This window comes from Sylvia atricapilla, chromosome 3, assembly GCF_009819655.1.
Source record: "Sylvia atricapilla isolate bSylAtr1 chromosome 3, bSylAtr1.pri, whole genome shotgun sequence".
In the NCBI taxonomy this organism is placed as follows: domain Eukaryota; kingdom Metazoa; phylum Chordata; class Aves; order Passeriformes; family Sylviidae; genus Sylvia; species Sylvia atricapilla.
In genome coordinates, this window is record NC_089142.1 from 89881522 (window position 1) to 89902237 (window position 20716).

General features: G+C 37.7%; 1 protein-coding gene across 3 annotated transcripts in view; it reads right to left on the minus strand.

The window, feature by feature from the left end:
- Positions 1 to 20716, minus strand: part of EML4 (EMAP like 4) — a 145864-nt gene that overhangs the window by 19794 nt on the left and 105354 nt on the right. For all 3 annotated transcript variants that reach the window (XM_066316112.1, XM_066316111.1, XM_066316110.1), the window contains 8 exons: positions 16145 to 16268; positions 11194 to 11343; positions 9661 to 9730; positions 8299 to 8409; positions 5805 to 5900; positions 3507 to 3641; positions 3152 to 3287; positions 1219 to 1370 (listed from right to left, as the gene is read on the minus strand). In XM_066316112.1, the coding sequence (XP_066172209.1) occupies positions 1219 to 1370; positions 3152 to 3287; positions 3507 to 3641; positions 5805 to 5900; positions 8299 to 8409; positions 9661 to 9730; positions 11194 to 11343; positions 16145 to 16268 (974 nt within the window). The remainder of the gene's footprint in view (positions 1 to 1218; positions 1371 to 3151; positions 3288 to 3506; positions 3642 to 5804; positions 5901 to 8298; positions 8410 to 9660; positions 9731 to 11193; positions 11344 to 16144; positions 16269 to 20716) is intronic.

The following is a 20716-nucleotide window of genomic DNA, read 5'->3' on the forward strand; positions in this document are numbered from 1 at the left end:
CTTATAAGGAAAGGAATAATACAAAGCTACTATTTACTTTCCAAAACACGTTTTGAAAACCAAGAAAAATCTTGTAGCACACAGTAAATGCTTCTTGATTCTCCTAATGTTTCCTGATTAGCCTAAAGTAAATGTTCATATGCCTTTATGTTAGCAATGATTCTGAATTTTAATGACTTTGCTTATTGCAGGCTTAAATTCTAATACACTACTTTATTTTACAGTGAGCAATTGTTTGTTTTCTAAATTATTTGATTTGAGAAAATCCACTAATATTAAGTGATAATATAAGACAAAAAAACCAATCTGCTGGGATTCTGGTAGCATAAAAAATTAGCTTTAACATAGCATTACTAACAAAAGGAAAACAGAGACACTGATATGAATAGAGTGTGTTACTTAAGCCTAAGAATTATATATGATAGTCAGTGGTTACCCCCTCTGCCATGTTTTCTAAATGTCACTACTAGATTAAAGGCAGTAACAAATTCTAGACTGAACTTACATAAGTGTTAAGAAAAAAGTGCTGCTATAAATGGACAGTAGGTAAGTGGAGTTAACCAACGTTTAAAGAACTGTTTAAGGAGAACACATTATTTCAAGGTGAGGGAAAATCCAAGTATTTAACATCCAAAATATACGACCTTTTCCAGCTCATTCCCCACTGACCTAGCGCTGCCATATTGCCAAATGACGAAAAACAGACACATACACTGAACTCCTGGTTTAGGATAAATTTAAAAGAAGTTCCTCATCATAGCTTATTAATCATCAGTTATTACAGAATTCCAATATGCATTCTACCACTGGTTTACCTTATGTCAAACATTCTACTAAAACCCTAAAACGCTGGTGACATTGTCTTTCTCTGGAGAGGCAAATGTATAAAAACACAGACAATACTAAAGAATATCCTCAAACATCCTCTCAAACAGGATGAATTAAAAAAAATCCCAAATAACTAAGGAAGGGTTTTGAAGAAAGAAAACCCTTAAAATTTCTGTTCAATTTAAACACAGGAGAACTGAACCCTCATACAGTCTCATTTATAGGCTAAAATTTAAACACTTTTATAATAAAACATTGTAATCCATTTAAAAACCAGCACCTAGAAGGTATTCTTTCATCCTAACTTCCCCTACTAAGGGTCGGGAAGACTCTGTCTTGCTAGTTAATACCTTGCTCAAGGCAATTTCCTTGTCACTCTAGATTTCTTACCTCAATTTCCCTCTCAGGATTCAAATCATGATCCCACAGGATGATCTTTCGGTCTTTCCCACCTCCAGTTAGCAGCATTCCATTCCGCATTTGACAGAGTGTGAACACACTGCCATCATGAGCTTTGATTTGTCTGCTTATCTGATATACTCCTATATGCACAAAAAAGAAAATAAGAAACTCATTTTTAAGCACCACTCCTTTTTTCACCTAGGGTTTGCGAGAAGCTTTGCCTTTAGGCAGAAGAATAAAGAAGTGTATAATAAATAATTACATTTGGACTGTCAAGCTCTTAGTATTGCAAACACAAGGTGGTAGTGTTTTCTTACAGGATAAAAAGATAAAACAAAGGGCCTTTCTGAACAAAAACTTTTTTGAGCTTGCTTGTCCTACAAAATGTGAAGGCAAAACCAACAATCGGCAAAATGCTTTAATTTCTCTGCCTTCCAAAGGAACACAGTTTTTCCAGATGCAAGAGAAACTGTCTTTTAGAGTCAAAAAATACTTAGCAAGTCATTATTAGAAAAGAAGCAAAGCTACTTTATTAAAAGAAACTAAAAGACTTGTTGTCTATAGTCTTTTGGGAATAAAAGGCCAATTATTTATAGCGACATTTCCAGGATGCATGAACCTAATATCTATGCTGGATGCTGCCATACATAAAAATAGTACAACCAGCATTTGGCATCTATCAAGACAGCAGTCTACCCAAAGGAAAATACTTGGAAGAATGAAGGAGATGAGAAAATTAAACAAGGGTTGCAAAAGAATCCTTTTGCATCCTCTTTGGGTCTTCACATCAAAAGAACTGTCGTTGGAAAGTAATTTAAAATACCCAAACAAACAATGTTCTGGTGTTGCATATTTTCAAATAGCATTCTCAGAAAAAGTGAAATACCAACCAGCTATGAGCTTAACTTTGCTGACTCTGCCTATGGCTCAAGTCAGTTTAAATCAGTGTGCTCTCACACTGTGAAAGAGTATGAGATCAGACCTGTGAGCAATCTAATGTGATAAGCCAACTCGAAACCCCACCTTTAGTTAAGCCAACGTAAATAAATATTCTATTTGATAACACTTAGGGTTATACTGAAAAAAGGTCATTTTTGCACAAGAAATTAAAAATGAAACATCAGATAATATGTTGAATTACTTTTCCATTGCAGCTAGCTTGAAAGATGAGAAAAAGATTTACCTACAAAATCAGACTTACTGTTAAAATGTACTTTTTACATGAATGTTTTCCTGGCATACCAATTTAAACAGAGTGTTTGAAATAGCTGCCAAGTAAAATGAATTATCATTGAATTTATGAAGGCTAAGCTGTGCCAGGTCTGCATATGTTGGATAACAAATCATTTTCCTTTCTTTTTCACAAAAGCTTTGCTCTAAAGAGTTAGTTCAATTTCAAATTACAAATTTATTTTTTATGTATATCAAGACTTGAGGGTCAGCTAAACCAGAAACTGTTATTCATGGAACGGCTACAACTAAGCAGTGTAATTGTACTTCACAAGTCCTATTAACGTCAGCTCCAGCACTTAATGGTATTCCTCTGAGACTAAGCATGGTGCAACATAAGCCTTAAGAGGCAAAGGCAGCCTGCAGAATCCCCAAACTGACCCTACAGCCTTTTTCAAATCATCACATCAAAGGAAAGCCTATTAACGACATTTCTTAAAAATGCAAAACATTTAGGTAAAGTAGTTTTCATTCATTTCATGCACAGTCTTATTAACTTAATAGAGAAATTCCAGACTGCTCTTAACTCAGCAAATTCATAGGACTTGCAGGACTTAGGTACCACCTGTTAATGATAGGAAGTGCATGCTCTGAGTCAGGCCTGTTTCTCTATTCCTTCCCTAATGCCATCCTTTCTGTTTGTCTTCTATAGACTACAAAAAATCTGTGACTAACTCCCAACATATCCTACCTTTAGCTCCTTTTCCTGGAGTAGCTTCTACAGTAGTTTTGCCCCATATAAGTATTATCCCACCTGAGTCTCCAGTGAGCACATCACCATTTCCCAAGAAAGCCAAACACTGAACAAACTTGGGTTTCTCATATTTCTGAAACAAAATAAGCAAGAGAAAGGGATAATTGCTTGTACTTGTTACATAATTAGAATAAAACATCTGCACTTTTACACCCTATGTACACATAAGCAGAATTTAGCCTTTTTTTGTATGTTTACCTCTCTGATCAGACAGTACATGGTAAGAACAAAGCACATGTACAGAAAATGTGATTTCCTTTGATTTAAAACTGTGGTATCAAGATATTATTACCCCAAATATCCCTTGCTTCCTTGATAATGAATTGCCGCTCCAGGTCCAGAAAAATATATGAGATTTGCCACATGTTATTATGGTATTTGCATCAGTGGGATGGAATTCTACCGCAAGAACAACTTCATTTGTAGTCTGAAATAATAACAGAAATAATATTTTTCAGGTAGGACATTAACAACTTAAAACACATGCAAAACCCCCAAGCTTCAGAACAGAGATATGTAAAACTAGATAGCTCATTGTATGCTCGAAAGTATTTCTAATATTCTGTCTAAGTCAGCTGTCTGAATGACTGCACATATAACTTTATATATATTGATTTTTCACATACATAGGAGATCTTTATTAAACTTCAGTACACAAGTTACGGTTTAATATTCCCTTTTAAATCACAAAAGCTTCTGCTCTCTCAAATAGCTAAGACTTCTGCCAAGGAAAATGAGTAATGTATGAAGGACACTTTTTTGGATTTAAAACCCTGCTTAGTTTTTACACAGACTAGTTTGCTGTTCTGGATAACAAAGCTGAGACAGAGGCAAGTAAGACAATGATAATATTGTAGGATTATATCCATCATTCTCTTTCTGAAATTCTGTAAAAATTCTTTTGGGCTCTTTGCTTTCCTTTCCTCCTCACGAAGAAGAAAAGCCTGCATAACTCAAAACTTTGAAACATAGGGTCCTACTTCTCTATTTTTACTGGCTGCATGTACTTCTACTGAATTACCAACATCTTAAAGTATTTAATCCTTTACCAATTTCATCCTTTACCAAACATAACAAATTGACTGGTCATTTAACTTAACTTCTAATGTATATTCAACCAAACTGCCTTTGAAGACAAATCTCCTGCAAGAAATTACTACAAAACAAGAAAGTAAATGCATTTATTTCTACAGGATTTCAAACCAGGCTGCCCAGAGAGGTTGTGGGGTCTCCTTCTCTGGAGATACTGAAAAGCCACCTGGACAACCTGATCTAGGTGAACCTGCTTTGGCTTGGGGGACGGACTGATGATCTCCACAGGTACCTTCCAACCCCAGCTGCTCTGTGATCTATACGTAAGAGTACTCTTAAATCACATCTTAGGGAGAAACTTTTCCTACCTCCCCACTTTAGGCTTACTTAAAAAAAAAAATCTTCTAAAGTTCCTTTATTTTTTTTTCCATCACCATATTTACTGAATTATGCTTCTCATGCAGTTTGCACATGAGCAAACCTACTATGCCAAAAAAATAATTTGGAATTTAAGGACTGAAAACCCAAATGGAGGGGTTTTTTTGCATCCCAGCTCAAGGGATGCAATTCTACTCACACCATCTTCCACAGAAGGTGCTTAAGATACTCTAAGACCAAATCCTAGATGAGAATAAGTTCTGAAGGGCAAGATGTCCCTGCCAAATATTTTTTTAGCCAATTCTGAAACACCAAGGAACTCCCCTGAATGCAAAAACAGTCAAAACATAATGTCAGTGAGCAGGAAATACAAGGCATATGCCAAATAGTTTCACACAAAATAACAACAAGGAAATGCAAATACTGTCATAGAAGTAAATTAAAACTTGCAGAATACAGTTAGTATTGGTCAACACAATTTAGAGAGAACAGGCCAAACCAACCTGATTTTGTTACCTGAAATGGCTAGTTTGTAATGATATAGATATATATGTTTGTGGAGCATGATTTATAAAAATAGACAAATACTCAGTTCCACATGCATGAAATATTTGCTTGCTTGATACTGGATAACAGAAAGGATTCAGTGAAATCAGCTTTACATGAGCACTGAGTGCAACACCTCTGAACACATTTCATCGGTCTGAAACTTGGAAAAGTTCAAAAAGAAACAGAAAAGCAGACAAGACTGCAATCCACAAAAGTGGTTAGGAATTCAAATGAGAAGAAACACATACTGAGTACCAATAAGTAGAATTTGGTTCCGACAAAATTGAAATAAGAAATGTCTAAAAGCAGTTTATGTTTTTAAACAACTACAGACTGAATCGCTCATTTAGTTTCCTAAAGTTCCCAGGATTTTTTTTTTAAATTAAGAAACCATTAGACAATTGCTTTATTTGCATTGGCTCTTAAGGATGAGTAAAATGTAATTACAAACCCTTCAATACTCAAACCTCTTCCAGTAAATAAGTTAAGAATATGTTTTTGTGGAACCCTTAAACAAGCCAGCAATATTACACAGTTACAGTTTCCAAGTAAGACCAAAAGCACGTCTCACAAACTTGTATTTATGGGAATAAAGCCACTTACGTTTCAGAATTTCATGTGCAAAAATTACCTTTATCTCTGCTATTTTTGATTTCCTCTGCCAATCCCATACAGTAAGCATATGCTCGTTAGAGTCATCAATTACACACAAATGAGTACCAGAATCCTAAAGGAAAAAGAATAAAAAAAGTACTGACAAAGTACTGTCATATTCAATTTAGAAACAGGGCAAGGCAGATGCATTTTAAAAAATCCACAAAGGTACAAATATAAATTAACCAAGTCCTTTCAAAGTAATTACAACCTCAATACACATGGAAATTTCCTTTTTTTTTTTTTTTTCTTTAAGATAGACACAGATTTTTGTATAATTGCATTAAAAATGACCACTCTTCAAATAATATTCTAGGAAAACTTTAAAAGTATCATACCAAGCCTTTACTCTGTTTTTGTTCATTGGTTTTCATTGGGTTTTGTTTTTTTTTTTTGGTTTGGTTTGTTTTGGGGTTTTTTTTCTGTGTTTGCAATTTCAGGATAGCAGCAAAATTATTTAGTTTTCTATTCTATAAATATTTTGTTTTTCCTCAGGTCTCAGAGGACAGACATACAGCTCCACTTGTGTTTTTTTCCTAAATGCCACCATCACATCCACACAACTACATTATCAAATTCTGTAAGCATGTTTCATTTTTTTCCTTATGCGTCATGAAGTACCAGCAGTTTCATCATGTACTTGGTAAAACTGCAGCAAAGGTACCACTTTCTGAATAGAATAATGTTTACAGTGGAGGCAGAGCAGCCCCTACAGTATTAAATAACTGAAACCACTTATTTTGAACAACTTTACAACAAAATGGCAAATATATGGCTACAAGGAACAGAGAAAAAAAATCCTAAACACATATTTATTCCCAGCAATGCATACTTGCACAAACCAATTGTTTCAAGGACATTTGTAGAAAGATTTGAAGGAGACTTTAACTATATTATAGTTGCTTCTTCATTAAAGTTAACTTTATTCTCTAACAAATTATGAAAATAGAGGTGGCTAAAGTTATTATTCCCAAGCACTATTCTGAGCGGTAATATGCAAATACATGTGTGAATTATTAGATGGGAAGAAATGCTGAAGACAGCATTGGCGATGTACACAGCTCTTGTGGAGGTTAATCAATTCTGTTGTAAAAACAGAGTTCTGGATACTGCACACAAACTGTTTCAGTCTAGTGAGCAATCATGTGAGACTGTAATAAGGTACTAAATTCAGTTTCAGCTGCAAAACAGAACTAATGAAAACTAAAATCTAGTCCTCAAAAATTCCATGCATTTTTTGTTTTTAAAATAACGGAATGCATTCTTATTCACATTGAAAAAGATCTCTATCCTAAAGGGTGCAAGTTTCCTTGGTTTGTTGGAGTGACAGGAATGCCAGTACTTCTTTCAAATTATTTACAAAACACAGAACGTACTATATCTAAACAGCAACATTTCAGTGCTACAAAAATTCTTTCAATTGCTAAGTGAAACTGCAGCAAGAGAGTACAAGAATTTCTTTTCAACAGGTCACCCAGAGACATTGTTGTGTTTCCATTCCTGGAGATTCCCAGAAGCCAGCTGTACCACAGCCTAAGCAGCCTTCTCTGACAGAACTTGCTGTACGCAGGACAGTGGATGAGGTGACCGATCTGCAGACATCCCTTCCCACCTCAGCTGTCCTGCAAATCTCTTCCTCTGTTAGTAAAATACTTCAGAGATTGTTTTTCTGCATTTTCTGGCTTTTACATATACTAATTCTTGATGCAATGCAAGAATCCAACCTGGGTTTTCACAAGGTCTGACATGCCCCAGTCTTTTGGCAAAAAAGCAGTGGTAGCTTGAAGAATAAAATATGGTCATATTTTACAAAATTCTCCAACTCTTTTCCAAATTTGAAATGAGAATTTTCTCAGTACCAAGTAGTGCATCTCCATGTGCTACCAATTTTTCTGATAAACTCTATGGGTCCAGTAACAAAGACCTCTATTATTTTTTCTATGCAAAAGAAGAGGCAGAAAGTGAACAAGTTATTCCTTGGGAAAAAATAGTACAAGATAATGTGAGGGTTGTTTTTTTCTTTTAATTTCCTGTTGGTGGACAAAAACCTACTCCAGCTGTGAAAGCAAAGAAGTTAACCCGCCTATCAGAACCCACTAAATTTTGTCTTCACAAACCTCACCAACAAATTTGTTTTTAACATCAAAATAAGAAAAAAAACAACTAAGCTCCTCACAAACAAAACCAAACCACCAAACCCAGTGTGGACTTCAATTTCTAGTTAAGGTTTTTCTTGTCTGCTGTTTATTTACCGTGCTGGTTTGCTACCGCAATTTTACATGTGCCATTTCCTGTTTTTCCTGCCAGTTTGCTGTCAGCTGCTTTATAAAGTACACAGAAACTTTAGTGACACACTTTTAATACCAAAAGAGACCAGCTAGACAACTACACACAAAACCTCCAGAGATTTCCCTCCCGTTTCCACAGGGGACCGTCCTACGGAGCACCCCCAGGAACTGCGCCCATCTTACCGCTTTGGAGAAATCCAAGCAGCCCACTCCGCGCTCGAAGGTGCCGAGGCCGATGACCTGCAGCGTGGCCAGGCTCACCGAGTCCCACACTCTCACATGGGGCTGCAGGGGCTGCGTGGAAAAGCAACGGCACAGGCGGGTCAGCGGCAGGGAAAGCGCCGCGGGCCGGGGCCGCGCTTTGGGAAGCTTCGCTCTGCAGTTTGTAATGCAGCTGCTGCCTGGATTACAAACTGCAGAGTGACCTGTGCTGCTCATGCTGCTGGGTACTGTCCTCAAAGCCAAAAGGGGAAACTCAGGGCAATGCTGGTCCTTATGTCTGGGCTACCAATGTGGCAGCACTAAAGGCACTGGGTAGTTGTGAAAATACTTGAAGCAATTCAAGGAATTGAGTAAATAGTGGAAGAGACATCCTGCATTTCACACCCCAGACTAGTGATATTATGCAACAACTGAAAATAATGATCAAATCTGGGCTTATATATATCAATTAGGAAAAAAGGAAAAGAAACAAACCCTTGTGCACTGAGCCTCTTACATCACCAACCACTCAACGAAAATGTCCGTGGTTATGCTTCATACAACTACTATCCCAAACTAGCTTAGAAGCAATCGCAAATTAACTTGGCTTAAGGACAGCATTCACCATTGAATGTGAAAATCTTTGTACTGGTGAAAAAAACAAAACCACCAGCTCTAACAGTAGTCAGAAAATGCTCTGTGGAAATCCTGTATACAAAAGCCCCCACATAAATTTCTTACAAAATATAAAAAATTAAGCTGAACTTCTGAAAAAGAAGTTATATTTAACACGCTTCTACACTTTATAGCATCTGTCTTTTGTCCCCCCTCTGTTCATAACTTCATGAAAATGATCCAATTATTCAAATTCTGACAGAATTATGCCAAGGGGTGGAGAGCAGCATTTAAGTCCACTTGCTCTCCAATGAGCAAGTTTATAGTAAATCTTGGCATACCTTCCATGAATTCTCGAAGTTGGTTTTCTCTTCTATGAAGCCTTAAGACTATACTGACCCATAGAACTGGGGATATGCTCTCCCTTGGGAGAAGACATATTGAAAGTAGTATGACAGAAATGATGTGGCTTTATAAATCAATTTCAAGTTTCATGTTTGCTTACAGATAAAGGACTTGATGAGCTTCTGCTCTTTTTAATGTATGGTTGAGTGTTTCTGTGTTACTGTCTTTTGCTAGAAATAGAGGCTATTACCTGAGAAACTTAAAATATCTCAGTAAATGCAGCACATAATATAAACTGCAGACAGAAGGTGATTAAAAAACCCCAAACCACTTTTTCCTGATTTTTAAAACAAGATACTACTGCTCAACAGCTCTATTACTTACCCTTCCATCTTTATCCACTCCAGCTAACTGTCCTGTTGCAATTCTAATTTTGTCTGGATGAACTGCAAGACTAAGACAGACAGAAATATGACTTGCTTTTGCTGTCATAGGTCTTCAAAACGGAGAGGTGTTTTGTATATTTTTTTTTTTGTTTCTCAACAAAAGCCCACGAAGACACATATGACCCTAAATCCCACTTTTAAGGAGTCAGCTTGAATATTTCTCATCAGATATTTCATTCCACACTGTTTGCTGACGCACAACCAGGAGTGCCAGAAGAGCCACCCTCCACATGTGCTCTGACACATCTCAGGTTTGCACTACACTGGGAGTCCACTGTAACAAAATCTACATTGTCTCATAATGAACCTCGTACACATAGTTATGTGCCATATTTATAAACACTATAGTGTAATTTATGCCTAAATCTAGAGATGTCATGAACCTGGGGGGAAAAAGCCAGAAAAGTTGGCTGAGGGCTTGCCTGTGCACCCAGGAGTCGGGGATTACTGCCAATTGAAATGAGTTACTGATGTAATTGTACTACTGAAGTGTGGTGCACTACTAGTGGAAGTAAAAATCCGCCCTTATCACATTTTTCATTGAAGCGGATGTGAAAAAAACCAGATTTTAGAGAATACATCCTCTCAGTCCTTGGGATTTTTTGATCTTTATTCTTAATTACTTTCGCTGTAAAATTGCAATGGTGAAGAAAGCCATTGAAAAAAATAAAGGGGGCCAGGGCAAACCTGAAGAGGTCAAAATGATGGACACCAAAAAATTTACAATTCAGTTCAATTTTCTGAATGAAAGTGAAAAACACAAACTAGCATCATTCCTCTCACAGGAAGCAATTACACAGATAAGAGAAAAGATGTTTAGATCTCAAATTTTCTCCAGTCAGGTACTGCACAGTAAAGTTTATGTTTACCATTACATTTTGTGCACTACTCTTCAGACTAACATAGCAAATTCTGTAACTGCCTTTGCACCCACAATGACATTGGCTTCAATCTTCCTTCTCTAGGTTTTTGTGCGGTTTTTTTTGTTTGTTTGGTTTTTTTCCAGACATCTTCCTGATTTCCCTGTCTTTATACTTGGATGGGGCATCTTTTACAAAATGAGAGTATGACTGCATAGTTTTTGACATGGTTTTCTAGTTCTCCTTTAAGATTGCACATTGGCCGCACTGCCTGTAAACAACTGATTCAGAGTCAGGCTAAAAACAATTTTTACTTTCCCGGACAAGTATTTGGAAGAATTTACGCACAATCCTTTCCTCAACCTGGCACTCTTAGATAGTATACATATCCCCTTGCTTTACATTTAAGCCAGACATTCTAAGCTAGCATGGACTGCTCTAACACCATTTGTCTGTGCTGTATTTACTACATAGAAGTCTACTGGGACTGATTAAACAGGAAATAACTATAACTACGATGACATTAATTAGTTTGTACGTACAGCAGGAGAGGAAAAGAAATATTTCTGCATTATTACTCACACACTTACATGCAAATGTTGTATACTAACCATTTAACACAGTCGGTGTGACCCAAGTAGTGCCGCTGGGTTCTCTCCTCATAGTTAAATAGTACCACCACTGAGGCTATGAAATACACAATTTCTCCGGTAGGAAGGAGGTAAACATTGGCTCGACAGTCTCTTCCACGATACCCATATCTGTATTTTTTTTCAGTCAAGGTTTTCACAATCACTGAACATATGAAAAAAAAACAACCAACTTTTTTTTTTTTTTTTTTTTTTTTTTTTCCCCCTTAAAGGATTCCCAGGGAGCTCTCATGTCAGCAAATGCTCTTCAAGTTTTTCCCTCTGGAACTACAGCATGATTTCATTAACACAGTTTAAAAACAAAACAAAACAAAAACCCCAGAGAACTGGACTTCAGGAACCCAAATCCCTGAAGAAATGATGATCATTGATGTAAAAATAAGATATGGTAGAAGTAAAGCAAATGTAGTACTGAAGTTTTGTAAAAAATTTCATGGGCTATTTCATTAGGTAACAGCAGGACTCATTATTCTAATTTACCATTTTTTACAGCAGCAGAGCTCTGTATCAGCAGGCTGGGGAGCAGAGTCTTGCTTTCATTTGGCCTTTTAAAACAATTCCTAATGCCCTACAGGAAAAGGCAAGCTTCTGCAGCTGCCAAATTCAGGAAAGATTCCTTTAGATCGTTTTAAGAGTATTTTTTAAACAAACCAAACTTAAAAGGATTTTACACAGTGAAAAATACTATATCCAAATCTACCCAAAATATATAAAAGGCATGTTTCTGTAGGAATATGCACAGCTCCTAATGACATTCAGAAGTTTTACATACTGTGAACGAGCTTTGGTTGGCACTGATCAAACGTTATTACAACTCATTATTTCTTTGGAACAGGTGCGGTTTTCTTCCTCTAGACTATTAACGTGGCTGCCTGACTATATTTCAGTTTCCTGGGTCACCAGGAACAATTAACATCATAATTCAGACTTTATGATCTAGCTCTGTAGCCCCAAAAATATTATTTTCCTGTTATGTCGTGCACTTTAGAGAGCTTTCCACTTCACTGCCAACTAATACACCTGCAATAGCAAGAAAAAGATGGGGAACACATTAAGCAGCTTTGGCTGAAGGATTCCAGCTTCAGCTGCTGGCTAATCAAGGTAAATAAAAGGAACTGAAAGGCCCATGTGGAGAAAGCTTGATGGATGAAGATGGCCCTTTCTCATAAATGAAGGCAGGTGCATCAAGTTTGGTAGCATCTAAACTAGCATCTCCTAATCTGAGAGCCTGACCTCTACTCTCCTTGAAAAACACCTTTCTATCAAACGCAGCACTGCATCCCCAAAAATGCCCCACTACACTACCCACCACCCTTCCTCTTCTGCAGTGCCACCAGACCAGAGGAACACTTGCAAAATTAAACACATGCTGTAATTAAACAATAGTTCAAAGAGGGACATTGCATTCAGTTGTCAATTAAACCCCTTTGGAGTGTGGAAAACAAAACAGATTTATATCTTGCTGTCTTCCGTTCAGCAGGGAAGAACACAATGGCTCCTCTGAAGCAGAGATTATTCACTGGCTCGCTAAGTAAACGATACTGAGAGAAATGCTGATACAACACAGTGCTGAGGGCAGAAAAAAAGGATGCCTCTGTCTCTCCTCCATTAATATTTACTTCCCCCCTCAATTTTCCTCTTTTTTTCTTTTAAACACTGATGGAACTAAAAGAAACCCCAGAATGGCCTTTTATAAAAAATAACAAACAACAAACCAAACAGCTGAACTTTCAAAAGCAATGGGCTACAAACCAATGAAAATATTTTTTCTATCCTGAAGCATTAAGAATGCTATTTTAAATACTTTCTCAGAAGAGAGAGGCAGATTTTGCTCATCTGCTGTACACAATAGGGAATGTATTGATAAGGATTTAGTAAGATTGACATCTTTGAACATTCATCCTAGAAAAGTATTAAAGATTTACATAAACATGCCTTTCCACAGCAGAAGCCTTCCATGCTTAGCCAAGCTAAAATAAAACAAATAATATCCTCCTACAAAATAAAGTACCAAAGAGTGGCTGCATTTTCTAGAAGCACATTTTTTACAAACACATAAAGGAACTACCTGTTTTGTGGGACAATTTTTTTTTGCTTTCTTCATTCTCCATCCCAGACTATCTTGAGTGAAAAAAAGAAGGATTGTTGCTCCACAGCATTTCTTTCCTGCTCCACACATGCAGAACAAAGCAGCACATACAGTGCAATTAATGCATACAATTAATGTATACCCATACCATTAAGCAATAAAATTAATGCAATAATTGACTGTGTCTCTTCAGAAAAAGGGGTGACACAACTTTGATGTTTGATTTCCACCGAATGTTAATCTTTCAGTGAAGCTGATGATTAAATCAGGGAAACAGCGAGATAGTTGCCTTGATATTGTGATTATTTCTCACCAACTACAAGAACTGTTTTGTCACAACATTCAATATGTTTAAAAACTTTAAGTTTTGGGGGGTTTTGTTTGTTTGTTTGAACTGACTAAAAATAGCTGCTGCCCTCATGAAAAGTGATCTACTGCACACCAGAATTCAGCAGTATATTTACCACTGTCTTCAAGTATTCTTAGAAAGAAGAGCACTACTGCTAAAAATAATCTCATAAAATGGAGTCTGAAATACCCTCTTGAAACTGAGCTACTATACACTGGGAGAAAGACTCTAGAAAGTCACTGTCAAAAGCTGCACTGACTGTGACCTCTGAAGCTACTAAATAAGCCAATTTTGCTATTACTAGGAATGTCAGATATGCTTTAACCAGTCATTGAAGTACAGTAGCAAAATTTGCACTACAAAGCAGGGATACTCAAACTAAATTATTCGATTTAAATGACATCACTCAGGAACCAGACAGAGTCAAGAGCTCAGACTCCATCATGAGCTGCTTTATCTTGCCAAGCGGCTTAGGCATTTCTTCAAATGACAAAAATCTGCAAGGCAGACAAAAGCTACGTTTCCCTAGTTGAGTCTACAGTATAGAGTATCAGGAGATGAATAAACCTACAAGGAAACACCTAAAAAGGGGACCCTCCATGTCCCAAACCAAAAAACTACCCCAATAATCTCCCTGTTGCTTCCTTGCAACAGGTCATAGTAGACCAGCATTTTCCAAATGAGCAACAACAAAGGAAAACTGAATTATAAAAAAATCATCCAGAAGGCATGAGAATTAAAAGAATTCAAATAAATCCTATAAACAAAACTATTCAACACTCAGTTGAGCTTCCAAGTGCAAAACACTGACATTAGTAAAATACTAAGTGAATCACTGTCCTTTTTAATAAGGTGTACGCCTTTTTAATAAGGTGTACAGGGTTCAGTTTGCCATCATATTTGCAAAATAGAGCTGCCTTGCAGATATGTTCCCTTTGCTAAGCCTAAGCATAAAGAAGGTCTGCTGCTGCTGCATTTTCAAAACTAAAGAGCAATTTTGTTGAAATTCATAAAGACCAATATTTAGTCCTCATAAATTTTACTGCCTTTTCCTCATTTTCTTCACCTTTTCTTCCAAAAGATATCCTGCACTCATAAATATACTGGTCAGATTTGGGATGACATTTCCTTAAGCACATTCCAAAACATACGGACAGTCTCTTACGACTGGATTTATTTCACTTTAATTAGACCTCAGCAGCCAATTGGTTTAACCTGAACTTAAGATTCTTGGACATTAAATGTGTCCACACTGGGATTTGCACCTACTTAACTGAGGGTGTGATTTCATGATCAGTTTTCATCAGTCCAAACTGCTCACTGATGCTGGAAAAGTCAAGCTGATGTTCCTCCAGTATGCCAGTTCCAGTCCTTGCATGTTTGTGAGGCAAATCAAATTAATGTATCGGTCCTGCTTGAAAATTAACTTCACAAAAATAGATTACAAAGCCAGATCACTGACTGACCCAATTCACTCCACAGTCATGAGTGTCAGCAACAGCAACCAAGAGCTGTGATGGTTGGAAAACTAGGTACCACAGTTTTACAAAGCATGAGTAAGAGCTCTGCTTTCCTTCCAGTCAGACTTTAATCTGAAACTTTCTTCCTGACATAAGACAGTGTATCGTCAACATTCCTAAAAAAATCTTACTGCTTTCAGCAGCATCAGAGCATCAAAAACTTCAGGTTATTACAACAACTCAAGTGCTGCCTAGACATGTTATTTTACTGAAGTACTAAGAAACTTACTTACACAATCACAGCTTACTGGAAAAATCTGCAGAGATGGGGGAGTGACAGGAAGCCCCAAACATGTGCAAAAGCACATCTCTAAAAATGAACTTAATGTCTGATCTAGTAAACGTGCAGAATTGTCATCAGCCACACACCTACTCAGTTCTCCAAATGATAAATTTAGTGCATTTAATACAAAACAGTTTCCAAGAAATTAACCGCTTCACTTTACAGAAGCAGTGCAAAGGATGGCTACTTCTCTAATCCTCACTCTGTAGCAAAGGACAACAAATTCGACATCTTCCATAGCTCTAAAACTTCCTAAAAAGGATCAGAGATTGAAAACTAATGGTTCCTGAAACAAAGCCTACATTAATATAGTGGGAAGCAGAGGCAGACATTTTTCAAAATCAGTAACTCTACAAAGACGCTTTGTTTTGCAGCACTAAATATAAATCAGTTAATAAATTAGAATTAGGGTCAACAGCAAAATAAATAAATAAAAAGTACAGTATTTCCATACCTATGTTGTCTGCCATTTAAAGTTATATTATACAGGAGTTATTATACAAACAGGAGTATTATACAAAACATCTCCATTATTATATTAATTTGAACATTTCCCCTGATCTTTTAGTTTTCACCTTTTAACAGAGAAGAGACAAGACTGGATTCTAAAAGGGAAAAATGCAAGACAAGACAAAAAGGGAGCAGTGAATAGTTATTGATATTAAGGATACACCCACTCCAGTTTTAACTTTTCAGGAGGCAGCTCTGTCCTAATATCATCATAGTTCTCTACATCAGAAGGAATGAACATTGTGATTGGTCGGCCTCGCATGAACATCTTGATATATTCTCCCTCTGTTGAAAAAAAAAGGCATATTAATCATGTGGCAAGTTTACACAAGAAGTAAGAACAAAAGAAACCAGTAATAAGCACAGAGATGCAAATCACACTGGTTATATAACAATTATTTTTGAAATGTGAGCTTGGTAAAGGCCCAGATTTTTTTTTTTTTTTTCATGGAACATTAAACACACAAAGACCAAGAGTTAGTTGGATTTGTGATAGAACAGACTGAGCATGTAACATTTCAGACATGCAAGTTAAGCTATAAAGGTAAAATTCAAACTCAAATCTGAAACCGAATAAAGAATTAGTCACAGAATTACAGGATAAGGTATTTCAGGTTGAAAAGGACCTGAGGATGTATCTAAGTCCAACCTCTACCTGGCCATGAGGCCAGACTAGGTTCCTCAGGCTTTTGCCTAATCCAGATTTGAAAAACTCCCAGGATGGAGATGGCACAGCCTCTCCTGGTGCCTGACAGCACCTTGGGGGCCTTTCCCACAGAGCTTGCTTCCTGCAGCCCCTCTGTCCCCAGACTGTGTTCCTGCCACAGACTCCTTTTTCCCATAGGTGCAGGACTTGGTATTTATCTCTGCTTAATTCTGTGAGGTTCCTGCAAGCCCATCTTTCCAGCAGAGCCACTGGGCCCCTGGTCTGCGGTCACTGCAAACCTGAGAGTGCACCTGAGAGTCACCTACCTCAGGCCACTGCTAGAGACAAGGAGCAGGGCAGAGCCAGGCCAGAATCCTGCAGACTGCATGTGTCATCTACTGGCCACCAGGTTCAGTATGACCCATTGACCACAACCCTCCAAGGCCAACTATCCAACTGGTTTTTTCCCCCACCCAGCTGCCTACCTTTCCAAATCCTAATGGCCAAGCTAAGACACGAGGACACTGCAGGAAAAAGCATCAAGAGCTTTGCTGATGAATATAATAGAATTTATATAGCATCACAAACTAATACAGCAACTTGAGTTATTAAGCACTGTATCCTGAAGAATGGAAAAAAGCAACAGAATGACTCTAGCTAATACTGCCTGCAGCTCTGACAAAACACACGTGTATCATCTCTGGGAATCTGAGCACTCCACAAGCCTTTAGGAGTTCCTTTTCAAGGAAAGTAAGCTTACCTATTCAGGGAAAACTACAGTTCCATTTCAAAAAACACTGATGACCAAGAGCCAAATATTCCAGTAACTTTGCCTCAATGAAGTAGTAACTTTTTATCGCTCTTGTAAACTTTATTAGTAATTCATATCCAATTTAGTATAAATATTAATCAAACTAGCATATTTTCTAATTTAGCGTTTTAATATGAGCAAAGTTGAGCCATATAAATCCAGTATGAAAGGAACAAATATTGAAAAGATTAAAAAAAATTGTCTTGCTTCTTTCCAAGAACAGACATGGGTGCTTTGAACAAGAACCCTATGAGTTCCTCCACTGAGAACAGCAGAAAACCTTTCTCAGATTAAAAAAAAAAGAACAAAGAAAATCACTCCCTGGTAGCTAAATTAGACACAACAGATATTTTCACACATGTGCATTGCTTAATTGCATTACTAAGAAAAATTAAGATTGGAGCTGTCGCTAGTTTGACATAAATGTTTACATAATTACTCCAAACTAGTACCATGTCTCATTTATCCACCAATATACTTTTTATAGTATGTATATTCAGAGATAAAATAACACTGGCCAAACCCAAGAGTAATGTATTAACAATAACCTTTCTATTAAAATCTGGCACGCACAGTCTTATAAATTAAAGCCTGAGGGCATTTACCAAAGACCACTCATTGTTAAACTATAAATTCCTGATTTAACACTGAGCTTGACACTTGGTTCCACAAGATCAGTGCAAAACGACACCACAAATTTAGGACCAAATTTCTCACTGTTGCTTAGAACAGTGGAGACAACCTGCAACTGAAATCCTTATCGATGGAGGCGGTTGCACCTGTTGGACTCTGCAGATGAGAGACACGAAGAGTCCAAGAGGAATTCAGTCAAGTCTCTGGCAGAAGAGGCTCTCCTGGAGCTCAGGGAAAATAATATCTACAGGTCATTCAGATACAAATTAGCTCTCTGAAGTTTCCCATTAAAGCAAGAACATTCTTTTATCTTTATTAACTAGCTGTATTTACTCAAGATTAGCTTTGAAGACAAATACTTAAAACACTTGTTAAAAGACACAAGCTAGGTAAAACTTGATTAAGCCTCTCCCTAAAGAAGAAGAAGGATTAGAAAAAGAGACAACCCACTGAAAGATTTTTTTTCCTAAGACTGTAAATTTCCTTTTGTTAGAATAACCCGTAGGGCAGCTATATTAATGTAAAAATCGTTTGAAATACTAGAGAGAATGACAGTGTACCAACATCATTCTCAACAGCAATTAATTGCTTGAGGCCAAATTCTTGCATCTGCAACTTAAGAAAATCAGTGATTTAACTCTTTGATGCTGTACTTGCTCAGCTGAATGAACAAGAGCACTAGACTACTTTCCTTTCCTGTAGTCTCACTATTTTCCAATACAAAGCAGCATGTCTAGATTTTTATTTCCCTTTTTTGGGAAAAAAGAGCCTTGGTCAAGTTATCACAGATACATACCTATGCAAGGGAGAGAAAGTCAAAACTTCTTCTAAAGAGAGGATAAAAAACTCACCAAACCCCAACCAACAGAAAATCCTTGACAATTCCACGTCTACCAGCCTGAAAACACTAGGTATGAAAATAAAAATATTTTGTTCCGTATTCAATGTATCATATTCCATGTTGATATATCCAGGTGTTCAGATCCCACTGTCGACTGAGCAGAAGCATCTGGGTAAGGTGGGGCCGGGGGATGTGTGTGGAAAGGTCCAGGAGGGCATATCATGAAGAACCCTTGGCACTTGCTAAGTTAATTAATCTGCAACTGCAGACATCCTATAAATTCTTTCAAATATGGATCAAAACAACCGAAAAGCACAATTGAAGCTCTGCAGGCAGCACACCCAGGTGCCATGGATTATCCATACCACACAAAAAGTAACAGCTCAGGCCCAGAGTTGCTACAAAAGGCAGCATCAAGTGGCTGCAGTGCCCTGGCTCCAGGGGCCAGCTCATCACCAGGAACAGCTGTAGCTGCTTTTTGTGCAGCTTTGAGCTCAAACTCACAGCCCTTACCAAACTCTGCTTGGCTCCATGATATTTCACCTGTGGAGCCTCAACAATCTCTTTACACAAGTGCCAGGGAACACAGGATCAGCACTCCCAATTTATGCTCCCAGGTCTGGTTCACGCTTATTAGCCTCACATCACAGCCCTCTGGGTGTGCTGGACTTAGCAGACTCCATGCAGGTCTTGGCCCACCATGGGCCCCCCAGAGGTTTGGGAAAATTATTAACTCAGCCTCAAAGACACAGAAGCACTTAATTTGACTAAAATGTGGCCCCAGTCAGCTGAAGTGACACAAAACACTTTTCAGAGGGAGAGACACAAAGAGAGAAGCCAGGACATGGTGAGGGCACACATAAAGGTAGTCTTGAACACTGTTCAGGCATATGGCTTTGCAAATCCATGTAATGAGCTGGAGGAGCATCATGGCTTGGCTCAGCTCAGCCTAGCCAGCCTGACAGGCATCCAGCATGCCCCCCCAGTGCCTTCTCTCCGCTTGCACTGATGTCTTTCAATCTGCAGAGTACTGCATTTGCAGAGCAGAGCCTTGGCTGTCACTGAGAGAGACACAAACACACTCTACTGATTTCAGAATGGCATCCAAAAACCTCCTCCTAATTACTAGCTGGGAACTTCTCAACTTCCAGGTGACAAGGCCAGGTTGATTTTTTTCTGTGTGTGTGACAGCATTGCTGCTCATTTTGGCACAGGGCTGCTATCTGCTGTCAGAAAGTGAACGAGGTGAGCATGAAAACAGCAACCCTCCCAGCCTTCGTATTCTGAAAAAATAAAAACATGCAGTATTTAACTCCCTTTTTATATAATAAAGGTTTAATCTGTCTCTACAGCACATCAAAATTTAGCCTTTATGTTTACGAGTGCATGCAGTGTTAGAGAGGAGAACCTACCAGGGTTTTAGTGCATTACCAGTTTCCAAAAGGCCTCTATCTCCCCTAGAATTACTTCTGATACATTCTGGAACTGCATTTGTGTTTTCAAAATAAGGGAATGGTTCAGTCTTCATACAATTAAGTGGCATGTTATAGCCCTTTCCCCTACCATTTAATTCTGGCAAGCACCTCTTTACAGCTACAACACTGCTGGCAACTCCTGCAAAAATAATTTTAATTTCTTTATACTACTCCAGCCTCAGGAACATCTAGGTCTTACCGTATTAAAATCTCAGCTTCCAATTCTATCAGTTTGGTATCCCAGCTCTGAAATTTCATCAGTGAAATTTCAGTGCTTCTACTTTCCTGTGTTAAGTTCATTAGTGTAAACACTAAGCCAAATAGATC